Source organism: Papilio xuthus, unplaced genomic scaffold (assembly GCF_000836235.2).
Source record: "Papilio xuthus unplaced genomic scaffold, Pxut_1.1 DF827570.1, whole genome shotgun sequence".
NCBI lineage: Eukaryota > Metazoa > Arthropoda > Insecta > Lepidoptera > Papilionidae > Papilio > Papilio xuthus.
In genome coordinates, this window is record NW_013531079.1 from 2,999,191 (window position 1) to 3,023,527 (window position 24,337).

Sequence of the window (24,337 nt, forward strand, 5' to 3'; positions counted from 1 at the left end):
CGGATTTATAACTTTAACATTTAGCGAACATAAATCCAATTTCTAATGCGTGAAGGTCGATTTTTCAGTTGTCACAATTGTTCATCTTTTATAAATACAGTTCAATCGATTTAAAACTTAAACACGTTTGTCATAAAGTATAAAATCAATTGTATTAGAAAGCGATAAATATCGAATCAATTTGGCAAAAAAAAAGAAAGAGTAGGCATATGTAGTTTCGTATAAGAGTGAAAGAGATACATCCCATTCGTTTGATTTCGATTTGATTCGTGGAGTTGCAGATGAGAACTTGCACCTGATCCCTTTGATTTTATAATGTTTCATGAACTTTTTATTTTTTCTGCAAAAAGGCGCATTCATTTTTAAATCTTTTTAGTAGTTCCCAATAATATATGTCTTTTATTTGTGCTAATATTATCTCCGAAACTAATGAACCGATTTGAAGAATTCTTTAACTGTTGGGAAGCTACACTATCACCGTATAATTATGATATTTGTTAGTACACTACCAGTGGTGGTGGTCTAACAGTGGTAGAGCCCGCTTTAACAACTTCGCACGAATTGGCCCGGCTCGCCCGGTGAAATACCACGACCACACAGAAGACAGACGTGAAGTGGAAGCTATTCCGCGTTTCGTCTGATGAGTGTGCGTCCCGGAGGCCTAATTTAGTCCTCTTTCCCTTCCCTAACTTTTTCTTATAAGGTAAGGATGGGAAGTGGACTTTCCGGATGAGAGGATGCATAGAAAGGGAAGATATTTTCTTTCTGTGCATCCTCTTCTCCGTCGATTAAAGGTAGGCAACGCATATGTGTTGCGTATGTCTATGGGCAACGGTCACTTCGCTATTTCAGCGATATCAGGTGCTCGTTTGCCGCCTTATGATATATAAAAAAAAAAGATTTTTTTGTTCAACGTTGACAAACTCACAGACAATTTTTTTTAATTGTACAGTTTAATTTAAAAGAACGTTCTTTGTAACTATAAAAATGCAGATCATTAACCAGGAAAATTTATTTCCAAAAAAATAATTTGCTTACAACTTTTACTGAATTTATAGTATTGCAAAAAATATATTTCAAGTTTGTTTTACTATTTCTTAGCTATTTAATATTTTCTTCATAATCATTTAAAATACTCAGTTAAATTAACTTCAATACAAATAAGATAACACCTCGCACACACTAGTTGTCCCCCTAACTAAAGCCGGCCACTCCCACATCCGGCCGCAGCCATCTTTGATTCTCACTTCCGGCGCAGAGAGGGACGGGTGACTTTCCACCACTATCTTAACTAGTATGTCGATACTATTAATAAATAATATTATATACAGAGTGTTTCAAAGTTCAATATTTTATTTTATTACTGATTTTTTTCTTGTTATTTATCCTAATACGAATAAGTAAAATTAAAATTAAATAAATTCACAATAAAATTGAGTTTTGACTCCATTAAAAAAAAACAACTCCGTAGTTATAAGTGTTATAAATAGATTTATTTCAGTACTTGAACAATTCTTCAAGTAATTACTCGCTTATATGTATGTTGTTTAATTGAGTTAATCCAATTTAAAATCGCTTTTAACCTGTAAAATTTTGAGGTATAATAAAATTTATATTATGTTTCATACATAAAATATCGTAAAGATAGGAAAAGACAGTATTCCTAGATAACATCTTCGGAAATATAAAATCCCGCCGGATATGATTGATCGCGACTTTATCCGGGCAGTGAATCGAGCCGGGTATCCGGTCACGTAACACCCGGCTCGGATATAAAGTGCTCTACTCTTTCATTCGAACCCCCTTTTCTGTATAACGTTGGCATTTAATGCGGTAAAGTTTAACCCGGATAAAAAAAAATCTGATTTTAAAAAAAGAACATGTAATATGTGAAAAACACCGTTATATTTTTTTATCTGATGATATTACGCTGCAAGAGTTATATGCTATAATATGTTAAAATAAAATCTAAGCCATAACATCGCATAGGCTTATGACTTATACTTTGAATTAAATAAAAAAAAACCTGACTTCAAATGATAGGTTTAACTAGAGAGTACCTTTTTTGTCACATAATCATCAGATGGAATCTTGTCAAGCGCTGGTTTTCTATACTAATATAATATAAAAAAAATATTTGATCGCTTGCCTTAAATATGCTTCAAAACTACTAAACCGACTTAAAACATGCTTTTACTGTTGAGAAGCTACAGTATCCACAGGTGATTAGGTGGTTAGGATAGGCTCTATTTTTTACTAAATTTATTTTAATTTCGCACGAACAAAGTCTCTGTAGTAAAAAATAACACAAATTACTCATTATTCCATAAAAAAAAATATTCAATTGGTTGATAAAAACATCCAAGACATAAACTTTATGTCAATCGCTTAGAAGAGAAAAAAAAACCTTTTTTTTTACAAAAATATACGATTTTAAAAACTAAATAAAAAAGTGATCGCAGAGCACGTACCGCATCCTAGTTAACGTCAATCGATTCCACCCCCAACCCCCACCCATTCACCCACAAGGGGATGGCAGAGGACTCCTATTTGATTTTATTGCCTTCTCTGACGTCCAACGTACCTTTTACAGTCATGTTTTATACATAACTATACAATTTACTTTAACTTAACCTTACTTTAAAACTTACGTAAAATTTTTACATTAAATAATTTACACTCAATACTTGTTTTTGAAATCAAACACCCTGTAGATGTGTAACATATTTCGAATTACTAATAACTCTTCTTCCGACCTGTCCGTGGCTGTCAGGACTTTGCTAATGAAATTAAATTTATTACAACAGCTGTACAGAACGAGAGACAGCCACGAAACACCGCTACCATACGACCTGAAGCACTCAGAGATATGGACCAAGAGAGAGCGCTGCGAGAGGCGGCTGTTGCTGTTGGAGTCTTTGGGTGAGTACCAACTATAATTAAGTTTACACTGTACTAAAACATGTAACATCGTGTTCCGGCGTGATGGTTGATGAAGCCTCTGGAGGTTGGGTATGAGCAGTTGCAATGTGGACGATGACCGGTTATGATGTACTGGGTATTGTTGCGTCGGGTGCTTGAGCTCGGAGGGTAGCGAGATATAAACATACTTGAGATTTGCCTTAAACACAGGAATAGCAATTTAAACATCGGAGTATTTAGCTGTGAAAAACTGTTTGTCATATCAATTTGATGTTATGATTCTGTGCATCTTATACATAAAATTCTCGTGTTCACTTTCGTTACTATGTTAGTTACCATACTCTGTCGTAAGGGCTTGACCGATTTTTATGAAATTTTATAAACATATACAGTAGGTCAGTATCGATTACTGTCTTTCAATCCTTCGCGGACGAAATCGCGGACGACTGCTAGTTTTATATAAAAGTATTTCTAGAACTTCTAATTAAAATTCAAAATATAATAAATTAAAACAAATAAAACTTATTATTAAAAGCAATATGCCACGTAGTCCTGTTATTTCCGCAACAAGAAACATCCTTCAACTGCATTTGCTCCAACAAAGGAATGAAACAAAAGTGTTGCAGTTTCTGAAAGAGAAGTCATATACTGAAAATATCAGTGAAGCGAGAGAGCTTTGATAACTGAAATAACTAAACATAAAATAAACCGACTAAATTATGTGACCTGGTGGGTGACAAACTAAATTATGATAGCTCACTAGCGCCCCCCAGTCATTGTCAAAAAAGTATCAAAAAATCTTGACAAACAAGTTGCGAACGACTGCAATTGGTTGTGACATATAGAAATTTCGGCGACGCGTGCCGTGTACGATCCTTTATGTCATTTAAAGTCGTTTAACGACTAAAATCGCCGAGTTTCCAAGATTTGTGCTGCCTTGTGAGTATGGTCTTGGTAATTCACCGCTCTAACAAATTATTGGAAGATTTTACTGGCTCTACCACTGTAAGCTGTCCCTTGATTATCTATATTATTAATTATAGTATTTATGAAGATACTATGCCGTATACCCTAGTCAACGCAGTCACCCGTATCGACCCCACGTTTGACGAGATGCGGTCGCTTGAGACTTGATCCGCACGGTTGGATCACTTGACGTCAGGGATGTACCCCTATATATTAATAGATCACTTTAAATATATCTCATCTTTATATACTATTATACAGGACAAACATATTTTGGATTAACTTAATAACTACGACATCGATTTAAAACAACAAACAAAGCAACATAATTCATCGAAATACGCGACGTATGTCAACTGTAACAGTGGTAGAGCCCGCTTTAACATCTTCGCACGAATTGTCCCGGCTCGCCCGGTGAAATACCACGACCACACAGAAGACTGGCGTGAAGTGGAAGCAATTCCGCGTTTCGTCTGATGAGTGTGCGTCCCGGAGGCCTAATTTAGTCCTCTTTCCCTTCCCATCCTTTTCTTTATAAGGAAGTGGAAGTGGACTTTCCGGATGAGAGGATGCATGGAAAGGGAAGATATTTTCTTTCTGTGCATCCTCTCCTCCGTCGATTTAAGGTAAGCAACGCATATGCAATTGCATATGTCTATGGGCAACGGTCACTTCACTATTTCAGCGATTTCAGGTGGCCGCTCGCTCGTTTGCCACCATTTTATATAAAAAAACTGTATAGATTTGTTTCGCCATCTTAAAAATCGCAGTGACTTCTCTCGACAATCGTTACAAACATATTGCGAGGGACTAGCTTTGGCGATGACAGAAATGTCAGCAACGGAACCTCTATGACATTGTATTGCGTAAGTCTTTACGCCAAACTGTGGGCTTCTGAGAATAAAACCCCTGTTTATAATATATTCTTGTCTCTGTTTTGTCAAAGATAATGACAAAGATATGTTTGAAACAGGAATTTTGATCACAGAAACCAACGACAAATCACCGGGTTTCAAGGCGTTGTGTATGAAGAGTCTAACTCTTGCATCTATGAAAGTCTCTCATGTAGAGTAAGTTAAGCTATGTTTTATTGTTATTTTTCTATCAAGCCAGAACACACTAAACAAGAGAACATTAAATTCTAAACATAGCAGCCGTTACTTTATATCATGTTTTAAGAAAATTGTGAGACAAATTGAAATGCAATCATACTAATATTATAAATGCGAATGTATATATAGATGGATGTTTGTTTGGAGGCATCTCCAGAACGGCTGAACGGATCCTACTGAAATTTGGCATAGATGTAGAACATAGTCTGGAAGAATGCATAAGCTAATTATGTTTTTTTTTAATTCCGCTCGGACAGATTCGCGAGAATCGCTAGTAGTATAATAAGGTTGGCTAAACGGGTTTATTTATAAGTATTCAAAGTTACAAAAATGAACCAAATAAACAGATTCATAATATCTTTCATAATACAATTTCATATTCATTGCGGGTAGATATAAAAAATAACGAGCGTACATTTGGCAGTGTGGGTAGTCGTAAAAAATATGATCTAATCCTAGTAAGTGGATAGTACTGTATAAAAGCGCGAGTGAATTCATTATGTAAATGTGTTAAGGGATGGATATTCTTATGGTGTTTTTGAAGATGAAATGTATTTTTATTTCTGTTTGATGAACTCTGACACAATTTAAGTATATTTAGTGATAACACTTTTGTTTTATTTATTTTGTTCGCTGAAAATTCATCTCTTTTTCATGAAAGTGCGTAAAAACAGTAACGGTTTACCTCTCGTAGCACTTAGGGTGATATTTCCACGCCCTCACTTTTTTTACCATGCCTTTCGGATGGGGGAAGTTACAAAGGTGACATGATACTTTGTAATTTGCAAACCTATGGCGTTCTATTCTGTCCAGCGCCTTGGACAGTGGCCCATTCACATCTTACTATATTTCCGGCCCTGGGTAGACAAACAAAATGAAATAACAAATTAGGTAAATCGCTGATAAGGTTTTAAAGAAAAAGAATCAGTTTGGGTTTCGATCTTATTTTTATTAAATACATCCAATCGTGAATTTCTAAACAACGTTCCATTGTTTTCGCAAGTTGTCTTTTCTGTCAATAGAGACGAGGAAAATCACAGCAGTTTTTTTCCCGATGATATTGACAAATATGCGAGCGACTGATCTTGGCGATGACAGATAAATCTCTATAACATTGTATTGCGTAACCCTTAACGAGTAAGCTCGTCAGGTTTTACAGGCATTGCCCTGTGTATGAAGTTCCTTTGATGCAATCTGTAATTATGTTTCCGCAGACCGCCGGTGTCGCTCGCGATGGCGCTGTCTCCGGCGCGGTATCCATTACTGTCACCGCATTACGCACCGCTGCCGCCGCCGCCCCAACCAGACTCCTCCCGAGACCACCACGATGAACACCACTCTGACAGTGACGGTAAACATCTGACATCTATAAACGCATAGGCTATAATCTATGGTATTTTGTGCCTATTTGATTTCCGCCATCTTGACGTTAATGGTCGTTTGTGGTCGTTGTGATTTGAACTAATAATTGAGATTTAATTTTGTTATTAACATCAACGGACATGTTTAAGGCGGAATAATGCAAAAGCTGTCTCCAAGCAAAGATATATTTATACAGATTAGTGGAAATAACACTAAAATAGCCAAAAATAAAATTTAAAAATTACAATGATTATTTACTGCCATCTATTTATGAAAATTGAAAACTATTGTTTTCTTTTGTTACTATTCGCCACTAGATGTCAGTACTAATTATTTCACTTGAACAAATTGCTTAATATTCATCTTAAATCTAATTTATCCATTTTAAATTTATCCACAGATGACAGTATCGACGTGACTAACGAAGAAGATTCTACATCTTACTCCCCGCCTGCGATAACCAATTATCCACAAAACTGTCCCCCATACAGGTAATTTATAAATTTCTTTGTTGCAGTATTTTCTAATATTACACATGAAATTCAAATAAAATAATATGCATTTAAATATTTTTATTTCTAGACCGTTGGGAGTGGAAAGTTCAGCAGAAACAGCGGCGCGACTTCTATTTATGGCGGTTAAATGGGCTAAGAATCTGCCTTCATTTGCCAGTTTGGCTTTCAGAGATCAAGTATGCTTAACTTTCTTCTATTTGTTTGATAAAGCTTTAATTTCTAGCTATATTCCTAAAAAACATTTTCATTCCTTGCTTGTCTAATGTAAAACTATTTTAACGCCATCTATCAAAGAAATGAAATATTAATTTTCATTTTGAACAAATAAATCTTAATTCTCACCAAAAGATGGCGCTTATCATTTTGGGGAAGTACAAATTAAAACAAATTAAAAAAGAAAGCATTTATTTAAATGTTGTTAGTATATTTGTTTTTTTTTAGGTAATCTTACTGGAAGAAGCCTGGTCAGAGTTATTCTTACTGAACGCCATACAATGGTGTCTGCCGCTAGATGCCGCATGCGCAGCGCTCTTTGGCAGCGAACAGACAGATCAAGGTAAAAAAATAAAGAAACATAAATTCTTGCAACTATGTAATTTATTAGTAGGAACTTACAGAATAAAAATTAAAGAAAATACACATGAAATATCTACTAACCTTTTCTCACAGCTTCACTTGTTTCGTGTTAGTATTTTTTTTACTTTGCTCAGCCCCTAAGAATTATTATCATCAGCTCACTATACGTCCCCACCGAGGGGCTCGGAGCCTACCCTAAGTTAAGGGTGATTAGGCCATAGTCAACCACGCTGGCCAAGTGCGGGTTGGTTGACTTCACACATATCTTTGAATTTCTTCTCAGATATGTGCAAGTTGCATCACGATGTTTTCCTTCACCGTAAGAACGTCGGATAAATGTACATATGTAAATCGGAAATCGAAAAACACATTGGTACATGGCGGGATTCGAACCCAGGACCTGCAGATTGCAAGTCGAGTGCTTGACCCCTGAGCCACCGACGCTATAGTATATAGTATAGTAGAGTAGAATAGTAGCGTGATATTAAATACCTTATAACCTTTCTTAATAATTGAGCTTTTAAATGCAAAAAGAATTATCCAAATCCTATTTATAGTTGATATGAATAGATTAACGGTAACAAACCAACCAATTTTCGTTCTTTATCTTACTATTATAAATGCAAATGTTTGGATGTATGTTTAGATGGAAGAATAGATATTTGTTTGAAGATATCTCCAAAACGACTGAACAAATCACGATGAAATTTGATATATAGTCTGTAAGAACACATAGCCTAATATTTTTTTAATACCACGCGAACGGAATTACGGGCGACAGTTGTTAACAAAGAGTTCATAGAATGTTAAAAAGTGATAGTAGATTAAAAAAAAATGTCATCACAAAGAGTAGTTATTATATCTGTCTTCTGCTTATAAAAGAAAACAATATTTAACACGTTAGCTGCTAGAATGATTTTTCGAAAAACGATTTTTTTTTAATTTTGTCCAAAACCATTTGAACGGGGCCTTGCGGGTCACGATGTATACAACAATTTGATTAAAAAGCGTCCGACAAGCCACAGCGAAGTGTTGAATGGAAGTATGACTTGTCGGACATATAGTCCGACACAGCCTGATTGAAACATTAGCTTGTCGGACATATAGTCCGACATGGCAGCTAACGTGTTAAATAAAAAATCGTTGATTCTAGAGAGCGGTGTGAACTCAGCGACGCTGCGTCGTCTACGCGACGTGTTGGCTCGTTACCGCGCTGTGTTGGTTGATCCCGCGGAGTTCGCCTGCATGAAAGCCATCGTACTGTTTAAATCTGGTAAGTTTTGTTACAACCACACACTATAGATAAATCCTAGCTCCTTTTCTAGATAATTTTAGCAGTGATAAGAGCGTGCAATAATATTTCTTGCATAGATGCACGACTCAAGTGAATTTCACCTACAGTCCCGATGAATGTGTATGCTGGAGGTCTAATTTTAGCGTCCTTCCAACTCTTTTCTAGTAATTGATACAATGAGATGATGAGGTTGATTAGGCGGAGAAGAAGACGCTTAGGAAGGAAATTATCTTATTTCTGTATGCCCCCTCTCTATCGATTAAATGTAGGCAACGCATCTGTATATGCGAATATCTATGGGCAGTGGTCGTTTTATTTTCAACAATAGATAGAGAAAATTTGCAGACCTATTGGGCCCCTTTCAGTCTAATGCCTGGGGCGGTCGCCTATCAGCACTGCATTTTTAAGATCTGCGTAAGAATAAAGTCCCATTGTAAGCTTAGGTATATGGTTGTAGAGACGCGAGGACTGAAGGACCCGCTGCAGATCGAGAACCTGCAGGACCAGGCGCAGGTGATGCTGATGACGCACGCGCGCACAGCACACGGCGCCGCGCCCGCGCGCTTCGGCCGCCTGCTGCTGCTGCTGCCGCTGCTGCGTCTCGTGCCCCCCCACCTCCTCGAGATCGAGTTCTTCGCCAAGACTATTGGACACACGCCCATGGAGAAGGTACTCGCTGATATGTACAAGAATTGATCCGCCTCGAGGGACCACATCTTTCTCTTTCAATGCTTTGCTTCTCTAGTACACTTTACTTTGTCAATATGTATGAGAAGGGGAATATTAAACTGCCTGTTCCTTTAAATCCTACTATATATTATAAATGCGAATGTTTAGATGGATGGATGTTTGAAGGTATATCCAGAACAGCTTAACGGATCACGCTGTAATTTGGCACTGATGTAGAATATAGTCTGGAAGAACACATAGGCTAAAAATTAGGTTTTACAATTCCGCGCGGACGGAGTCGCAGGCAACAGTTATAATATATGCAAATTGGTTAACACACTTTAACTTTTAAGATGGAAACGGAATCTGGCTCGAAGGACCATAAATGACAGCACAAAATAATGTAATATGAAAATTCCGTAGATCACTTTTAAATCTTTTTAATGTTCATCAACCAAGAAATAACTTTAATGAGTCTTCAAATGTATAAAAAAATTCCAATAAATTTTACAAAACATGTTGGAATTTTTTTATAGCTTTCGCTTATTCATTATAAAAAAAAATATAATTATGTATAAAACTTCAATTTTTATAGTTCTACGTGTATTAGGTAATGTTTAATTAATATTTAAATGATATTATTATTCTTTTGTATGTAAATTTTAGTTAAGAAAATGTAAATAGCTTTATTTATAGTGTTCTAGTCAACTTTAGTAAATTCTAGAATCGAAAATCAAGGCCTCCAAATAAATAGGTGTATTAAAAATATCTCCGTATAGTTGCTATCAATGGAAACTCAAATAGAAACATATTAAACAAGATTATTTCAATTAAAAAGCACACGAGATCGAATAATTTGTATATAATTAAGATGCATAACATTAATAGTGAAAGCCCTTTAAACCGGTTTAAAAAGTAATCTTATAGTGAGTTTCCACTTGTAAAGAAATCATGATTTTTATTTTAAAAAAGTGAGAATTATTATATGTTTTTTGTACAAATCTTTAGACAGTAAAAATCCACGCTATATTCCGATACATTTAGAAAATAATAATAGTCCGACTACTTTATCTGACCCGGTGAGAAAGACGCTACTATCTTGGTTAGGTTTGTCACAAAGTAAAACCTTTGCATATATAAATGGTAAACGAAGTGACAACAGTATGACAGCTATAAACAGACTGGCTATAAGTATTACGTGCCTATTTGATTTTCGGCACTTCGACGCTCTGTAGCCGTTTGTAGCGGTAATATAAATTTGAATTTATAATATAGATGTCGAGATAAAATGCATTTGCTTCGTAGCGATTCCATAGCGATTTACAAAAATGTATGAACCTGACGTGCGACAATCACGTGAGTTATCGAAAGTTATCGCCAGTTCTATATATTTTTAGCCAACTACAAAAAGAAGGAGATCTAGGTCTACCTTAAACGTAAATAGGTGTAAGACATCGGGCTGACACCGACTCCGAAATAACGATAATTTTGTTACTTTTTAGTCAATTTTGTTGAAGAATGTTTTTTTTTCAGTATGTTTTTTTATATGCGAGTGGTTTTTAAATAAGTCTGCTTTCTTTTTTTCTTACAATTTTTTGAAGTTCGTTATGAAATCGCTTCGAAACGAATGCACTTTGTCTTAATCGGAACGAAACAAAAACTGTCATTTTCAATTGCCTATCTGATAATCTGTTGACGCTTTTTTGTCATTGACAGGAATGCGCTAGCGAGCTGTCATAATTTTGCTTATTATGCCCATCGGGTCAGATGATTTTGTCAGTCTCTACAGACATACTTTGTCACACCTTGCCTGACATTGTCGGATAAGTTTGTCGGTCTATAATTTTCATATTTGTTAAATATTGTGTACAGTAAAATATTGCATAAATAAATGATTATTTCTTAAAACTGTAGAATTATTTGTTATATTGCAAAGAAATAAATGCTTGTAGATTTTCTTTGTATTATTAATTAAATATAAATATAGATTTTATAATTAAGATATTTAGTTATTTAGTAATATTTAAATTGCCAAAATATAATCAAATATCGTCAAATTATGTTATTAAAATAAACGTAATATCAAGAACAATATATGTATATCTATTTAGCAAATACACAGATTAATAAAACATAAAAACAGGCTGTGTTTCCACTGATGTAAAAATTAGTCATGTGTTCTATAAAAGTACAGCCGTATAAGCCCACGGTATAAATTTAAAACAGGTATATTAAACTACTTAGAAATACTAAATACAATCTCTATAAATCAACATAGATCATTTAAAAACCATATCAGTTTCCCAATCTCTAGCTAACTACATTGTCTCCCTCCCCTTTATGTAAATCTAGCCTAAATTATCGGCTGACGACGCGCTAGCTCCGAGCACACTTGGGAACATATATAAGAGAAAAGAAGGCGCTGTCTCCTGAAACAGAGTTTCAGCTAGTTCCGGACACAGCCCACATAATTTTGTGAAAAATGTTTATTCTTTGCCCAATAAAGAATTTTATTATTATTTATTATTTATATAAGCTGTCGAAATAACACTTGAACATATTTATTGTAGTTCCTGGTATTATGTAGATTACGTTTTCCTTAATACAAAAGGGGAATAACATCTTTATGATTACTGAGAAATTTTGTTGTTTTGATGATATAACTTTCAGCAACTAAACTAGAAACTTTAAATTGTTTCCTTGTTCACTTTTTACGCTATTCATTCGTGGGTTTTACAATCGAAATATACAAAAAAAAATATCTTTGAAAAACATTCTGTACAGTCAGCATAATAGCACAAAGCTTCATAAATTTCAATTTACAAAAAAGCACGTATATACGTGTATAATATGTTTTTAACAATGAATACTTGCACATTTTTGAAACCGAAGATCTATATAAGTTTCTAAAGTTTTGTAGCATGAGTGTTTCTTGTAACTGTTAGGAAGAAAAACCGACACTATGTCGGTGGTTCGGCACAACACTAGCCTTATTAAAATGTCAACGTTTATGTCCCCTCACTAATCATTCTGACACTTGACTTTGTAACGAAAGCGCGTCATTGTCGCCAAATGATTCTAATAATGTCTAAAACAACTAATATAATATTATGCTGCTGACTGTACCGAGTATTTTTTGGTGATTAAAATTCAAATTTGAAATGCGGGATCGTTAATATTATCAACACCAGAGATTTCACAAAACCCGTTTAACATGCACCTTGCAGCTTATCTAAATAAATTAGCTTAAATGAACATAGAAACAGTTAACTTTAAAAATATTTTGATTTCTCTAAACCTGTTAACGGTGAAAAGTGTTTTCAAAGTATGTATAATGCATGGGATACATGACTATTTCCAAGTCGAGTTACACCGCCGCGGACGAGAGCGAAAGCGTGCCCGTGGTCCCGTCTCAATGCGTTGGAGGAACAGAGGGGTTTAGTGGGTATGCCTCCGCTATGGAGGAGAATCCCACATAACTACCGCGTCCCCCCCGGGGCGCGGAGTATGCATAAAGCATTCCCCTCTGAAAAAAAAGTCGAGTTACACCACTTTCGTTATATAAGCATTCAAAAATGTTAGGCGATTACTAAGGGTAACTTTAGTGAGGATTATGCATAACAAATCAACTGTAATTATTATATTTTCTAAGTCTTTCAACTCATAAGGTTGTTTGTCAACAAATTATTACAAAGATTTTTATTCACATATTTTATTCTGAGAGTCGGTGACGCAATTGTTAAGTGCTTGACCGGACCGGACCGAAATCTGTACATTTTCATTCTAACAGTGGTAGAGCCCGCTTTAATACCACGACCACACAGAAGACAGGCGTCAAGTGGAAGAAATTCTGCGTTTCGTCTGATGAGTGTGTGTCCCGGAGGCCAAAATTAGTCCTCTTTCCCTTCCCACCCTTTTTCTTATAAGGAAAGGATGGGAAGTAGAAGTGGACTTTCCGGATGAGAAGATGCATGGAAAGGGAAAATATTTTCTTGCTGTGCATCCTCTCCTCCGTCGATTAAAGGTAGGCAATGCATATGCAATTGCATATGTCTATGGGCAACGGTCACTTAGCTATTTCAGCGATTTCAGGTGGCCGTTCGTTCGTTTGCCACCTTATGACAAAAAAAAAATCATCATGTACCAATGTGTTTTTTGAATGTCATATCTACATTTTTCACGCGTTTTATGGCGAAGGAAAACATCGTGATACAACCTGCGCATATCTGGGATCAGATTCAAAAAGAGTTCAAGGTAACCTGCTCTAGTCTATTGGTTGAAAGGACAATGTAGTAAGTCACTTATAAGCAGGAAAAACATTCGATTACAGCAAATGTTTTTCATAATAATTAATTTGCAAGGTAAAAAATATATTACAAACAATAATTTATGATAATTTTATATATATATATTTAACAGATAATCGAGAATAAAATATATAAAAAGTCGGATCTCTGTTGTAACTAATCAAGCGCAAATTGTCCCAAATCATGACGTAACGAATGACGCATTCTTCAATCAATTGAACATAACGCGTAGAAACCTAACGTCGGTTTTTCCCAGGAAAATGTTATAAAAACGTGATAGAATTTGTATTATTAAAAACATTGTTGAGAAAACGAATACTTTCGGTTATTTAAATAAAAGTAAATGTAAATTGTAATTGCTGAATTTAGTTACTAACGCTTTGTTTAAGGTTCGATAACTCATAAATCCGGCCAAGCGGAGTACCAATTTCAGTCTTTCCTTTCCCTTTTCTTATGAGGTGTTCGTTTACTTGTTTGACAACTTATAAATAAAAACAGCGGCAACATCAAGGTGTTCAACGTCGCCCATAAACTTCTGTAATACCAGAAGAATCGCAGATGCGTTGCCGGCCTTTGAGATGGTGATATGCTCGTTTCTTGAAGGACCCTAAGTCGTAGCGGTTTGGAAATACCGCCGAAGACAGACCACAACGCGGCTGTGCAAGGCAGGAAGTTTCGCGAAAACTGCACAGTTGTGGATTGCCAGCCATCGAGGTGTGGATGGTACCTGGCAGTCTGGTTACAAGGTTACTCAGAGTAAAATGCATAGAACAATTTCATGGTTTAATTCAAATAATTATCGAATTAGGATCACAACGATTTTCAACATGACGGATACAGATAACATGATTAACATCCGCCATTTTTTATGTGGCCATTGTTGTATGGGAAAGGTTGACAGCTTCACAATGCAACAGATGATGCCAAGGTGGACATGGTTTGATGAACATTTAGGTCTCTAGATGAGTCCAGTATTATAGTTTTGTGTTACATGACATTGTGAAGTGACCAAGGAAATTTTACCGTAGTTTTCTGAGACCAAAATCTCTGTTTAAAACATATCGTATTACTGTGATTATCTTTGACAAGACATAGATGTTTTATCCAGTGTTTTGGTTTCAGAAAACAACGATAAGTGCCACTGCCCCTGCGATACACTTTACATATTTTAGGTGAAAGCAAAAGATCAGCTGATCGTCTAATTTTAGTCGATTTGATAATGGATATTCACAGTTCCAGAAGAGCTACAGCTGCGTTGTTGTCTTACCGTAGGTTTTCGAGACCAAATCCTTGTTTAAAACATATTATGTTTTGTCAAAGATATGACAGGAATGGCGATATGTTTTATACAGAGATTTTGGTCTCAAAAACCAACGTTGTGACCTTTTCTTTTTAAACATATATTTCCGGGTCATCAATTAACTTGCAAAGTCACAGTTAAGCTTTACATTTTTAAGGTTTTTGTTGACGTCATTGGAAGTTATGTTATTGTAGACGTATTTACAAGTTAGTGACTCATATTTATAAGGATTACAACCATTTGTCAAAGTCACCAGGAAATTTGTTCCGACTTTGTGAAGTTTATCAAATAATAATTAATTAGTTAGGACTAGTATAGTGTATATAAAACACGGGGTTTTCCTTGAACTAATCGAGGTCTTTGCGAAGCGTACTGTGATTGTAAAATGACTATACTAATATTATAAAGCGGAAGAGTTTGTTTAAACGCGCAAATCTCAGGAACTATTGGTCCGATTTGAAAAATTTTTCTTTTGTTGGATAGTCCATTTACAGAGGAAGGCTTTAGGCTATGTAACGCTGCCACCAATAGCATTTTTATAATGCGCGGACGGAGTCGCGGGCGACAGCTTTATACAAAAATAAGAATAAACGTATATTCGTGTTTACTTTGAGTTCTTAAAATAACTAAACTGATATTGATAAAATATAAAAAAAATGAAAAAACTTGTTAATCCGGTTTGATGACACTCGTTGCTTGCTTGTTGACCTTTGATTTTTTTATTCAGAATTCTGACATTGTTATCACTGTCTTGTCTGATTTTTTTAAGTTATTTTAAAAGCAAACAATTACAATATTATGATCGTACTTCTTTATCTTCAAAATACTAATTTCAAATATTAAAGAAACATGTTTCAATTTTAATTATTACCTTGCTCTTAGACTGGCTCAGCTCAATGGCCTTAGAAAAACAGCTTTAGCCTTAGAAAAATACTAGCGGACCCGACAGACGTCCTGTCTACACGTCTTTAATTTGAATAAATTAATATGAAGTTAATATTTGATGAAAATTGTGAATCTAAACCATTCCCAGATCCCCTTGAACACACACAAAAAATTTCATCAAAATCGGTCCAGTCGTTTGAGAGAAGTTCAGTGACATACACCCTCACAGAAGAATTATATATATAAAGATAGTCATTCTTGTCTTTCATTTTAGACGAGACGTCAGAAGACATTCCTTTGGCTTACTATTTATCAGTTTATATTTTTTTATAGAAGGGGGCAAACGAGCAACGCATTGCCTAATATTATTTGACCCGACGCCCATGGACATCCGCAACGCCAGAGGAACCACAGATGCGTTGCCGGCCTTTAAGGAAGGGGTACGCTCTTTTCTTGAAGGCCCTAAGTTGTTACTCTTTGGAAATACCGCTGAGGACATGGTAATAATATGTCTAATGTGATAGTAAACTGACATTGCTTATTATTTCATCATTTTATTAATCTGACTAATATAACAAATGCCAATGTTTAGATGGATGGATGTGTACAAGGTATCTCCGGAACGACTCAATGGAGTTTGATTAAATTTGGCATAGATGTAGAACATAATCTGGAAGAACACATAGACTACATGGAGTCGCGGGTGACAGCTAGCTATAGATAAATAAAACAAGTTAGTTTATTCTATTATTTTTATTAAATTGTCTTAATTGTAATTTTATGATCTCAAAATTTATCACAGTTCCATAAAAAGCTTATATAAATTAGTTAATTATTAGCATATCTATACAAAACACATTTAAACTTACTATAAATTATTTAGTTATTTGAAATTAGCAAGCATCAAAATTTATCATATGTTTCCACTGCAAAATACATGTAAAAAATCTTTAAGAATTATATAAAAGAGTTTTTCATTGAAGATTTTTGAGATGTCACTATATATTATAAATAATATCACTGACAGAAATTAGGCTTTTTATCGCCTATCTTTTAGGCTCAAGATTAAATATATAAAGGTTATATATAAATGGATAAAAGTGTTTTTGTACATTTTTTTAACAATGGAAACTCATAGTAAAATATTTCCTAAATCTTATATACTTTGAAAAACAAAAGAATTGAGATTATTTAAATCAACGGCAAGAAAATGCCTCTAAAATGTTGAAAGTACAATTGGAAATATTATTGAAAACTGTATTTTGTAATTATGTTTCACTGATTCTAAATTTGAACAGCAGTAATCTGTAAAGTTACATTGAAATTCATGTATTAAAAATGTATTCCTACCTCTCTCTTTCTCTTTGAAAAAATGGGGACAAAAATATATTTTTGTACGCATTTTAATCAATGGAAACTAGTAATTATGATTTGTAACAATATTAGTATTTTACAATTCAAATTATCTAAATGTAGTCTTACAGATTATAAAATGAAGGTCTTTAGAATAAAATAAATAAAAAATATTCTTAACAAATGGTCAGTTTCTGACATTTAAAAAAATTTATAGTCAATTAAGGAATTAAAATAAAGATGGATATTGATAGAATCCACCAAATACAATGGAATTTGTTGTTTTCTCTATGATTAAATAGCAAAAAGGTCTGTTAGCTTCAAACCTGGCAACTCCGATACGATTTGTGAACTCCGCAGCAGTAACAGCAGCTGCCTCCGTACCTTCTTCTGTCACCTCTATTGATGCCTTGTGTGACACTTTTGTCACATACATTGGGATCCTTGACATGAACGGTAAACTAACTTTAGATTCATCAAATAAATCTTTTATATTTAACTGTCTTTTTAATGTTTCAGTTAAATCTAGACTTGATTCGATCTTGAAACGGGGAATAAAGCAATCTACTTCTTCATCTCCGTACTCTTCAGTCGATAATTTTAAATTCTCAAATATTGTATCTAATGGGACATTGTTGAAGTTTAAAAACATGTCTTGTAGAGAGAAACCTGGATTAGGAAGCATAATTAGCATGGATAAACGGTTCTCCTTTCCGTAAGGTATTTCTATGACTCTAGCGTTCAATTCCAATATGTTGGCAAATGGATAGTTATGTCTATTGTACATCATGTTAACTTCCCCCATCTTTTTACTGTGGCTGTCATAGAAAGGTTGTTTTGTTGTAGAACTTTTGTTAAAAGGTACCGTCCACTGTCCCTTGAAGTACAAAGCACTTGTCAAAATCATTTGCGTCTCACCAAAGTCACCAGGATCAGTTAAATGTGGTATTTTCCCATGAGTCACATTATCAATAGCTCTATTTATTAAATCCGATGTCTTACTGCCAGTAAAATTAAGTTTTACCAATTTAGTATCATATTGATTTGCTATAGAAATAAAATCGTTGAGTGGCAACTTTTTTTCATCAACGAAAATTGCATTAAACTTTTCTAAGTCTATTGTAGAAGTGTTTACTTGAAGATATTGGGCGATGTTGCGGAAATCTTCTCTAGTTTTAGCTCTCAATTTTGGCGAGACTCTTATTGCATGACTTATTTGTTTTAATGTCTCACCCGAAGCACCTTCAGCAATTACAGCTAAAACTGTCCATAGTGTAAACGGAGACATCACAAGATTCTCAACTTGCTTTTGCATCGTGGTCGTATGATAAAGAACTTCAATGGAAAAATTGCCAATTCTCTCCGTGAGACCATGATGAAGATTCGCTTGATTTATATTCGTCTGAGTATAACACAATCCGAACAGGATAATTATAAAGGCGATTATGCGCATTGTTATAGTTTTAACTTGAATTTACACACAGATATTCACAATATAAATATCATTAACACATTTGCAAGACCGAATGCAATGTCACACGTTAGACGAGGTAAACCAATCTACTAATACTGAATGACCGGTTTTTGTGCTCCGACGTAAATATATCCTCACTAAAGATTGCTTGTATTAGCAAATATTTATATATGTAAATAAGCGGCCGTCTCCCTTTAATGCAAGCGGAAAAACTAAACTAAAACTGATTGAATAATAAGTAATGCCTTCCCTCCAGTTCCCACACTTTTTGAAAGTGATTTGATTGGTGACAAATGACATTGTCACTTTGATTGAAACCAATTAAAATTTTCACAGATGTAAATTCAATTATAGATAAGATTAAAATTTACATTTTGTTGTTTCGTTTTATATGCCTTAGTGATAAAGTAAAATGAATAGAAAGTCCAACATTTGTATATATTATATAGGATTGACACTATGTACACAAAAATATTTAAATAGAGAAAATTAATAGACGGGTTTCCCGTACTCCATTCCCCAATCTTCACAGAAATAATTAAAAATTATACTCTCATTTATATTTTTATAAGGTTGTTTAGGTTTATTTGAAATGTTGAGGTCTATAAATTAAAATAATCGTTTACAGTTATTGTTGCGAACAATTTTTTTTGTAGAATTATGTATTTAAATACAATTAAATCTTCAAAAATTCGAAAAGAAGTACTAAGAATACCAATTACATTTCTTTAATATTATGTGTACTAGTTAATAAAAAACCTTTTGTTTTAATTAATTATTTATCTGTAATCTTCATCATTTATATTGTTGGTATCTTCGTTATCTGCTTCAACGAGTATTCTTGCGACCGCCTTGACCAACCTGGTCTTGAATCTTGATATATTTGTAACCTGATCATAAGTTATAGATTTTAAATCTCTTTCGATATAATATTTGAATGTCTTCCCAAGCATTTCTCGCGCTTTGATTATGCTCTCAGCTTGACTGTAAATTAAAAAAAAAACAGTCATATTAAAAACAATATAGAGAGAGTGGTAGAGAGAATTGTCCCGGCACGCCTGGTGAAATACCAGGACCACACAGAAGACACGCCTCAAGTGAAAGCTATTCCGCGTTTCGTCTGATGAGTGTGCGTCCCGGAGGCCTAATTCAGTCCTCTTTCTCTTCCCACAGTTTTTCTTATAAGGAAACGATGGGAAGTGGAAGGGGACTTTCCGGATAAGAAACAAAATATTTTCCCTTTCCATGCATCCTCTCCTCCGTCTAGACTAATGGTAGGCAACGCATATGCAATTGCGTATGTCTATGGGCAACGGTCACTTCGCTGTTTCAGCGATTTCAAGTGGCCGCTCGCTCGTTTGCCATCTTATAATATAAAAAAAATATATCAGATGTGACAGATCGGTTGACATTTAATTTTTTTTCTGACAAAGGATTAAGTTATACTGCCACTATAGTAAAAAATCTAAAAAAGTTTTTTTATTTTAAAGACTATTTAAACCTTACTTTCTTTTTCGCGGGCTCTACTTCCCTGTTATATGAAAAAAAAAACTTACTCGGCTGGCACATGTATACGTAGTCTATGTTTTGGCAGACTTAATACTGCAGTATCTTCATTTTCTTCAGATCTCTGTAAAAAAAATAACATATTATATTGTCTCGTTCTAACTCAATATATAAGAAGAAGAACGCAATAGTAACATTATCAAATATGAGATATAGTGTAAGACAAGCTGCATTTGTTTCATTCAACACAATAATGTCAGAAAGAGACAAGTTATTGTATATTGTTGTTGTACAACAATATACAATAACTTGTCTCATTCTTAATTACCATGTAAGAGAGAGACAGTATTATACCAAATTCTTATATTAGGGAATAACAAAAGGTGTTGTCTCGTTCTAATTTAGTATGCAAGAAAGAGACACTGACCATTATTTCTATATCACCATTGCAGAAGAGTAGTACAGCCTGTGGTGATACCACCGTCGTTTTGTAAACTACCAGAGCTCGTCGCTCCGTGGAATGATAACCACCAAAGTAAGCTAGTAACTGTGTTTTGGCTTTTCTCTTCTTAATACCATAGTTAACACTCTCACTGCCGATATGGGCTCTCTCACCAGAACTGAAAAGTTAATTTTAAATTAAACTATACTCATATAGCTGTTGTCCGTGACTGCTTGCCCGAAATAAAAAAAAATAATAAATAGGCTATGAGTTCTATGAGACGGTGTTCTACGTCTATACGATTCAGCCGTTCTGGAAGTTAAGATCGATGGATGTTTTTTGAAGGTATCTCCAGAACGACTGAACTACATATAGAACATAGTCTGGAAGAACAGGTAGGGTACAAATTATGTTTTTTTTGGACGGAGTCGCGGGCAACAGCTAGTTATTATATTAAATTTTATCTCAAGGTACATTACCTAGTAAACAATTCAACAGCAGTGCTAAGCTTGCCCTTAGTACGAACATGTCTCCTTGTCACCAACAGAGAGTTGACACCTGACAGTAACGCTCCAGCTGACAGTTCCTCTATGTCAGAGAAACGCGTCAACTCTGTCACATCAGGGTGAGCCACTATGATACTGGATTGTAATAATTGTTGCAAATGTAGGTTGGATATCGCTGGAATGTATAAACTTGACTGGAGATATGCATCAACACTATCCTCCATCACACTGAGGAGCTCGGAGCCTACCCTTAGTTACTGACTAGGTCATAGTCAACCACTCTGACCCAGTGCGGATTGGTTAATTTCACACATGTCATGATAAAAACTCTGGATAAAAGTATATATGTAAAAACACATTTTACATGGCGGGATTGGAACCTAAGACCTGTAGATTCCAAGTCAAGTACTTAACCCCTGAGCCACTGACGCTCTTTATGGTCTTATGAATGTGTTTAAATATTGATACACCGACAACCAACGTGACTGTACTTGATGTTATTGAACATATCGTCATGTTTTAAAAGGAGATTTTGATGTCAGTCAACTAAAATACAACGTTAAATCTTCGATGTGATTCGTCTATTGTCAATACAGACAAAGCGACATGTAAACTGTTAAGATTTGCGTCGCCATTTTAAAAATTGTAGCGTCTTTAGGTATGACACATATACGTAAGTCACATAGCAACTAAAATCGTTAGGTTTGGAAAATTTAAAAGGGCCTTACATATAGACAGTCAAATCTTATATATATAATAATTCTTCTGTGAGTGTGTATGTCACTGAACTTCTCTCAAACGACTGGACCGATTTTGATGAAATTTTTTGTGTGTGTTCAAGGGGATCTGGGAATGGTTAAGATTCACAATTTATTCAAATTAAAGACGTGTAGACAGGACAACGTCTGTCGGGTCCGCTAGTTATATATATCAATATATTAATTTACTTACATTTAACGTAATTCAGCCTATCTTTCCTTAGTCCGTGTTTCTCGCACCAATCGTTGACTCCACTCCAGCCTTCTTCTTTTAGTGTCCTTTCATATTCATCTTGTATCCAGTGGAACGCGGAATGATCGGAATTGTTGGAATATTTACGTTTAATTTCACGTATCTCTAAGGAAATAAACACATAATATACTAGCCGTCGCCCGCGATTCCGTCCGCACGGGATTAAAAATAGATGTCGGCCGAGCTACTCAATATGCTCACAAAATTTCATGAGAATCGGTCGAGCCGTTTCCGAGGAGTATGGGAACGAAAATTGTGACACGACAATTTTATATATATTTTGGGACACGCGGAAAATTCAACGATAAAACAGTAATGGTGTATAGTCAGAACGATAACTACACGGAGAAAAATACTAAAAAAAATCCAACTCTTTTTGTTTAAAAGTTACATTAACCTTTGTAACTTTTCTTACAATTTGATACCCTCCACCATATGATTTGACACTGTGCATATTAGTAATATTTAAACTTTTTGTTAATTTAACTTACCTTCTCTCCTGTCTGGTGCATTACTGAATAACTCTACATTATCAGAACAATGGCTGACTATATTTGCTGTAGCTAATGTATTGCCTAACACAACTGAATGTAACAAACTGCTGCCTAAACGTGGATGTAACGTCATATTGGATAACAGTATGCCTAAACGAGTTAATTTCTCTGATTGCGATAATGCCCCTGGAAAAAACATCCGCTTTATATTACTGTAGATTGGAAATAAGTACACATAGATTCAAGAAATGTGAATATTATCAGCTCACTATACGTCCACACTGAGAGACTTGAAGCCTACCCTAAGTTAGTGACTAGTTAGTGTATTTCTTCGCAAATATGTGCAGCATCACGATGTTTTCCATCACCGAAGATATGTTGGATAAATGTACACATGTAAATCGGAAATCGAATAACACATTAGTACATGTCGGGATTCGACCCATGACCTGCAGATTAAAAGTCAAAAGCTTAACCCCTAAGCCACCGACGCTCGATAATCATCAATGGCCCAGTGCTTAAGCACTTGATCGTAATCTGCAGGTCTTTGGGCCGAATCCCGTCATGTACCAACGTGTTTTACGATTTACATATGTACATTTATCCGACGTTCTTACGATGAAGGAATACATCGTGCTGCACATATATGTGAAGAAATTCAAAGATACGTGTGAAGTCAACCCGCACTGGGCCATTGACTATGGCGTAGTCACTAGCTTAGGGTAGGCTTCAAGCCTCTCAGTGGGGACGTATAGGGAGCTGATAAGGGAACGTACTCATACTACGTGACCCGTTTAGGGAGGGGGGAGCGGAGTCTTTAAAATACTACGGTCAGTCACAGGAGCGGGGGGCTCACATTTTAATCACGTAGTGGTCACCTAATGGAGGGAGGGGTCGAAAAAACTAAAGAAATAGGTCACGTAGAATGGGTAAGTTCCCTAATATTAATTATAAGGATAAGTTATATAATATAATAGTATGAAAAAATACTTTTATAGACCAAGACAAAAGGTAATATTACCTAAATCAATGAGATCGTTGACGGCCAATCGTATTGCCTTGTCTGTGGGAGGCTCCGGCAACAGAGATAAAAATGTCGCCACTTTCTCTTGCGGTGCGTATATTTTACAATTTAATACTGTTTGTTCTAAAGGTATTCTGTAATTAATAAGAATATATAAAACTACTTCTTCCCCGCGAATATGTCTGCGCAGAATTAAAAACTTAATAAGTAGCTTATGTGTTCTTCCAGACTATGTTCATCAAGTTCCATGAAGCTGCATTGGAGATACCTTCTAACAAACCATCTAAACATTTGCATTTAGTAATTTTAATAAAGAAAATCTAGTAATAATTTAGTCAAGCTCACTCAGTGTTAATAAAGTTTTTTTCATAACAAAAGAAGTTTTGAAATCGGTCTATTAGTTTTCGAGTTTATTAGTTACATACAAAAATACAAATCTTTCCTCTATCTTACTAAATGCGAATGTTTGGATTTTAGTGTAGACACTAAGGGCAAGAGAACTATTTAAGTGAATAACTGCTGTAATAATATAACGAACTTTTAGACATTAGGTATGCTTTGGCGCGAATGACGCGCTTTCGTTACAAAGTCAACTATCAGAATGATTAGTGAGGGGACA

At 35.0% G+C, this 24,337-nt stretch overlaps 3 protein-coding genes across 3 annotated transcripts in view; 1 reads left to right on the forward strand and 2 right to left on the reverse strand.

Moving 5' to 3' along the window:
• LOC106118504 (Hormone receptor 51) overlaps positions 1–9,618 on the forward strand; it is a 21,246-nt gene extending 11,628 nt beyond the window's left edge. The window contains exons 3-9 of the mRNA XM_013313164.1: positions 2,808–2,922; positions 6,215–6,351; positions 6,763–6,853; positions 6,945–7,053; positions 7,319–7,433; positions 8,607–8,726; positions 9,205–9,618. Coding sequence (XP_013168618.1) covers positions 2,808–2,922; positions 6,215–6,351; positions 6,763–6,853; positions 6,945–7,053; positions 7,319–7,433; positions 8,607–8,726; positions 9,205–9,443 — 926 coding nt within the window. The 3' untranslated portion in view covers positions 9,444–9,618. The remainder of the gene's footprint in view (positions 1–2,807; positions 2,923–6,214; positions 6,352–6,762; positions 6,854–6,944; positions 7,054–7,318; positions 7,434–8,606; positions 8,727–9,204) is intronic.
• A 7,142-nt stretch (positions 9,619–16,760) lies between these two features.
• serpin-4 (serine protease inhibitor 4) lies at positions 16,761–19,078 on the reverse strand. The gene has a single exon (XM_013313433.1). It carries the CDS (start codon positions 18,712–18,714, stop codon positions 17,491–17,493), a length of 1,224 nt encoding a protein of 407 aa, XP_013168887.1. The 5' UTR covers positions 18,715–19,078; the 3' UTR covers positions 16,761–17,490.
• Positions 19,079–19,500: 422 nt separating this feature from the next.
• LOC106118639 (putative ATP-dependent RNA helicase DHX30) overlaps positions 19,501–24,337 on the reverse strand; it is a 22,664-nt gene continuing 17,827 nt past the window's right edge. Inside the window, exons 20-22 of the mRNA XM_013313316.1 lie at positions 20,669–20,861; positions 20,292–20,365; positions 19,501–19,719 (exon numbers count right to left, since the gene is read on the reverse strand). Of these exons, the coding sequence (XP_013168770.1) occupies positions 19,515–19,719; positions 20,292–20,365; positions 20,669–20,861 (472 nt within the window). The 3' untranslated portion in view covers positions 19,501–19,514. The remainder of the gene's footprint in view (positions 19,720–20,291; positions 20,366–20,668; positions 20,862–24,337) is intronic.

Bases quoted from the DNA above. Each gene is read 5' to 3' on its own strand.
- serpin-4 (XM_013313433.1), bottom strand. From the start codon at position 18,714: ATGCGCATAATCGCCTTTATAATTATCCTGTTCGGATTGTGTTATACT.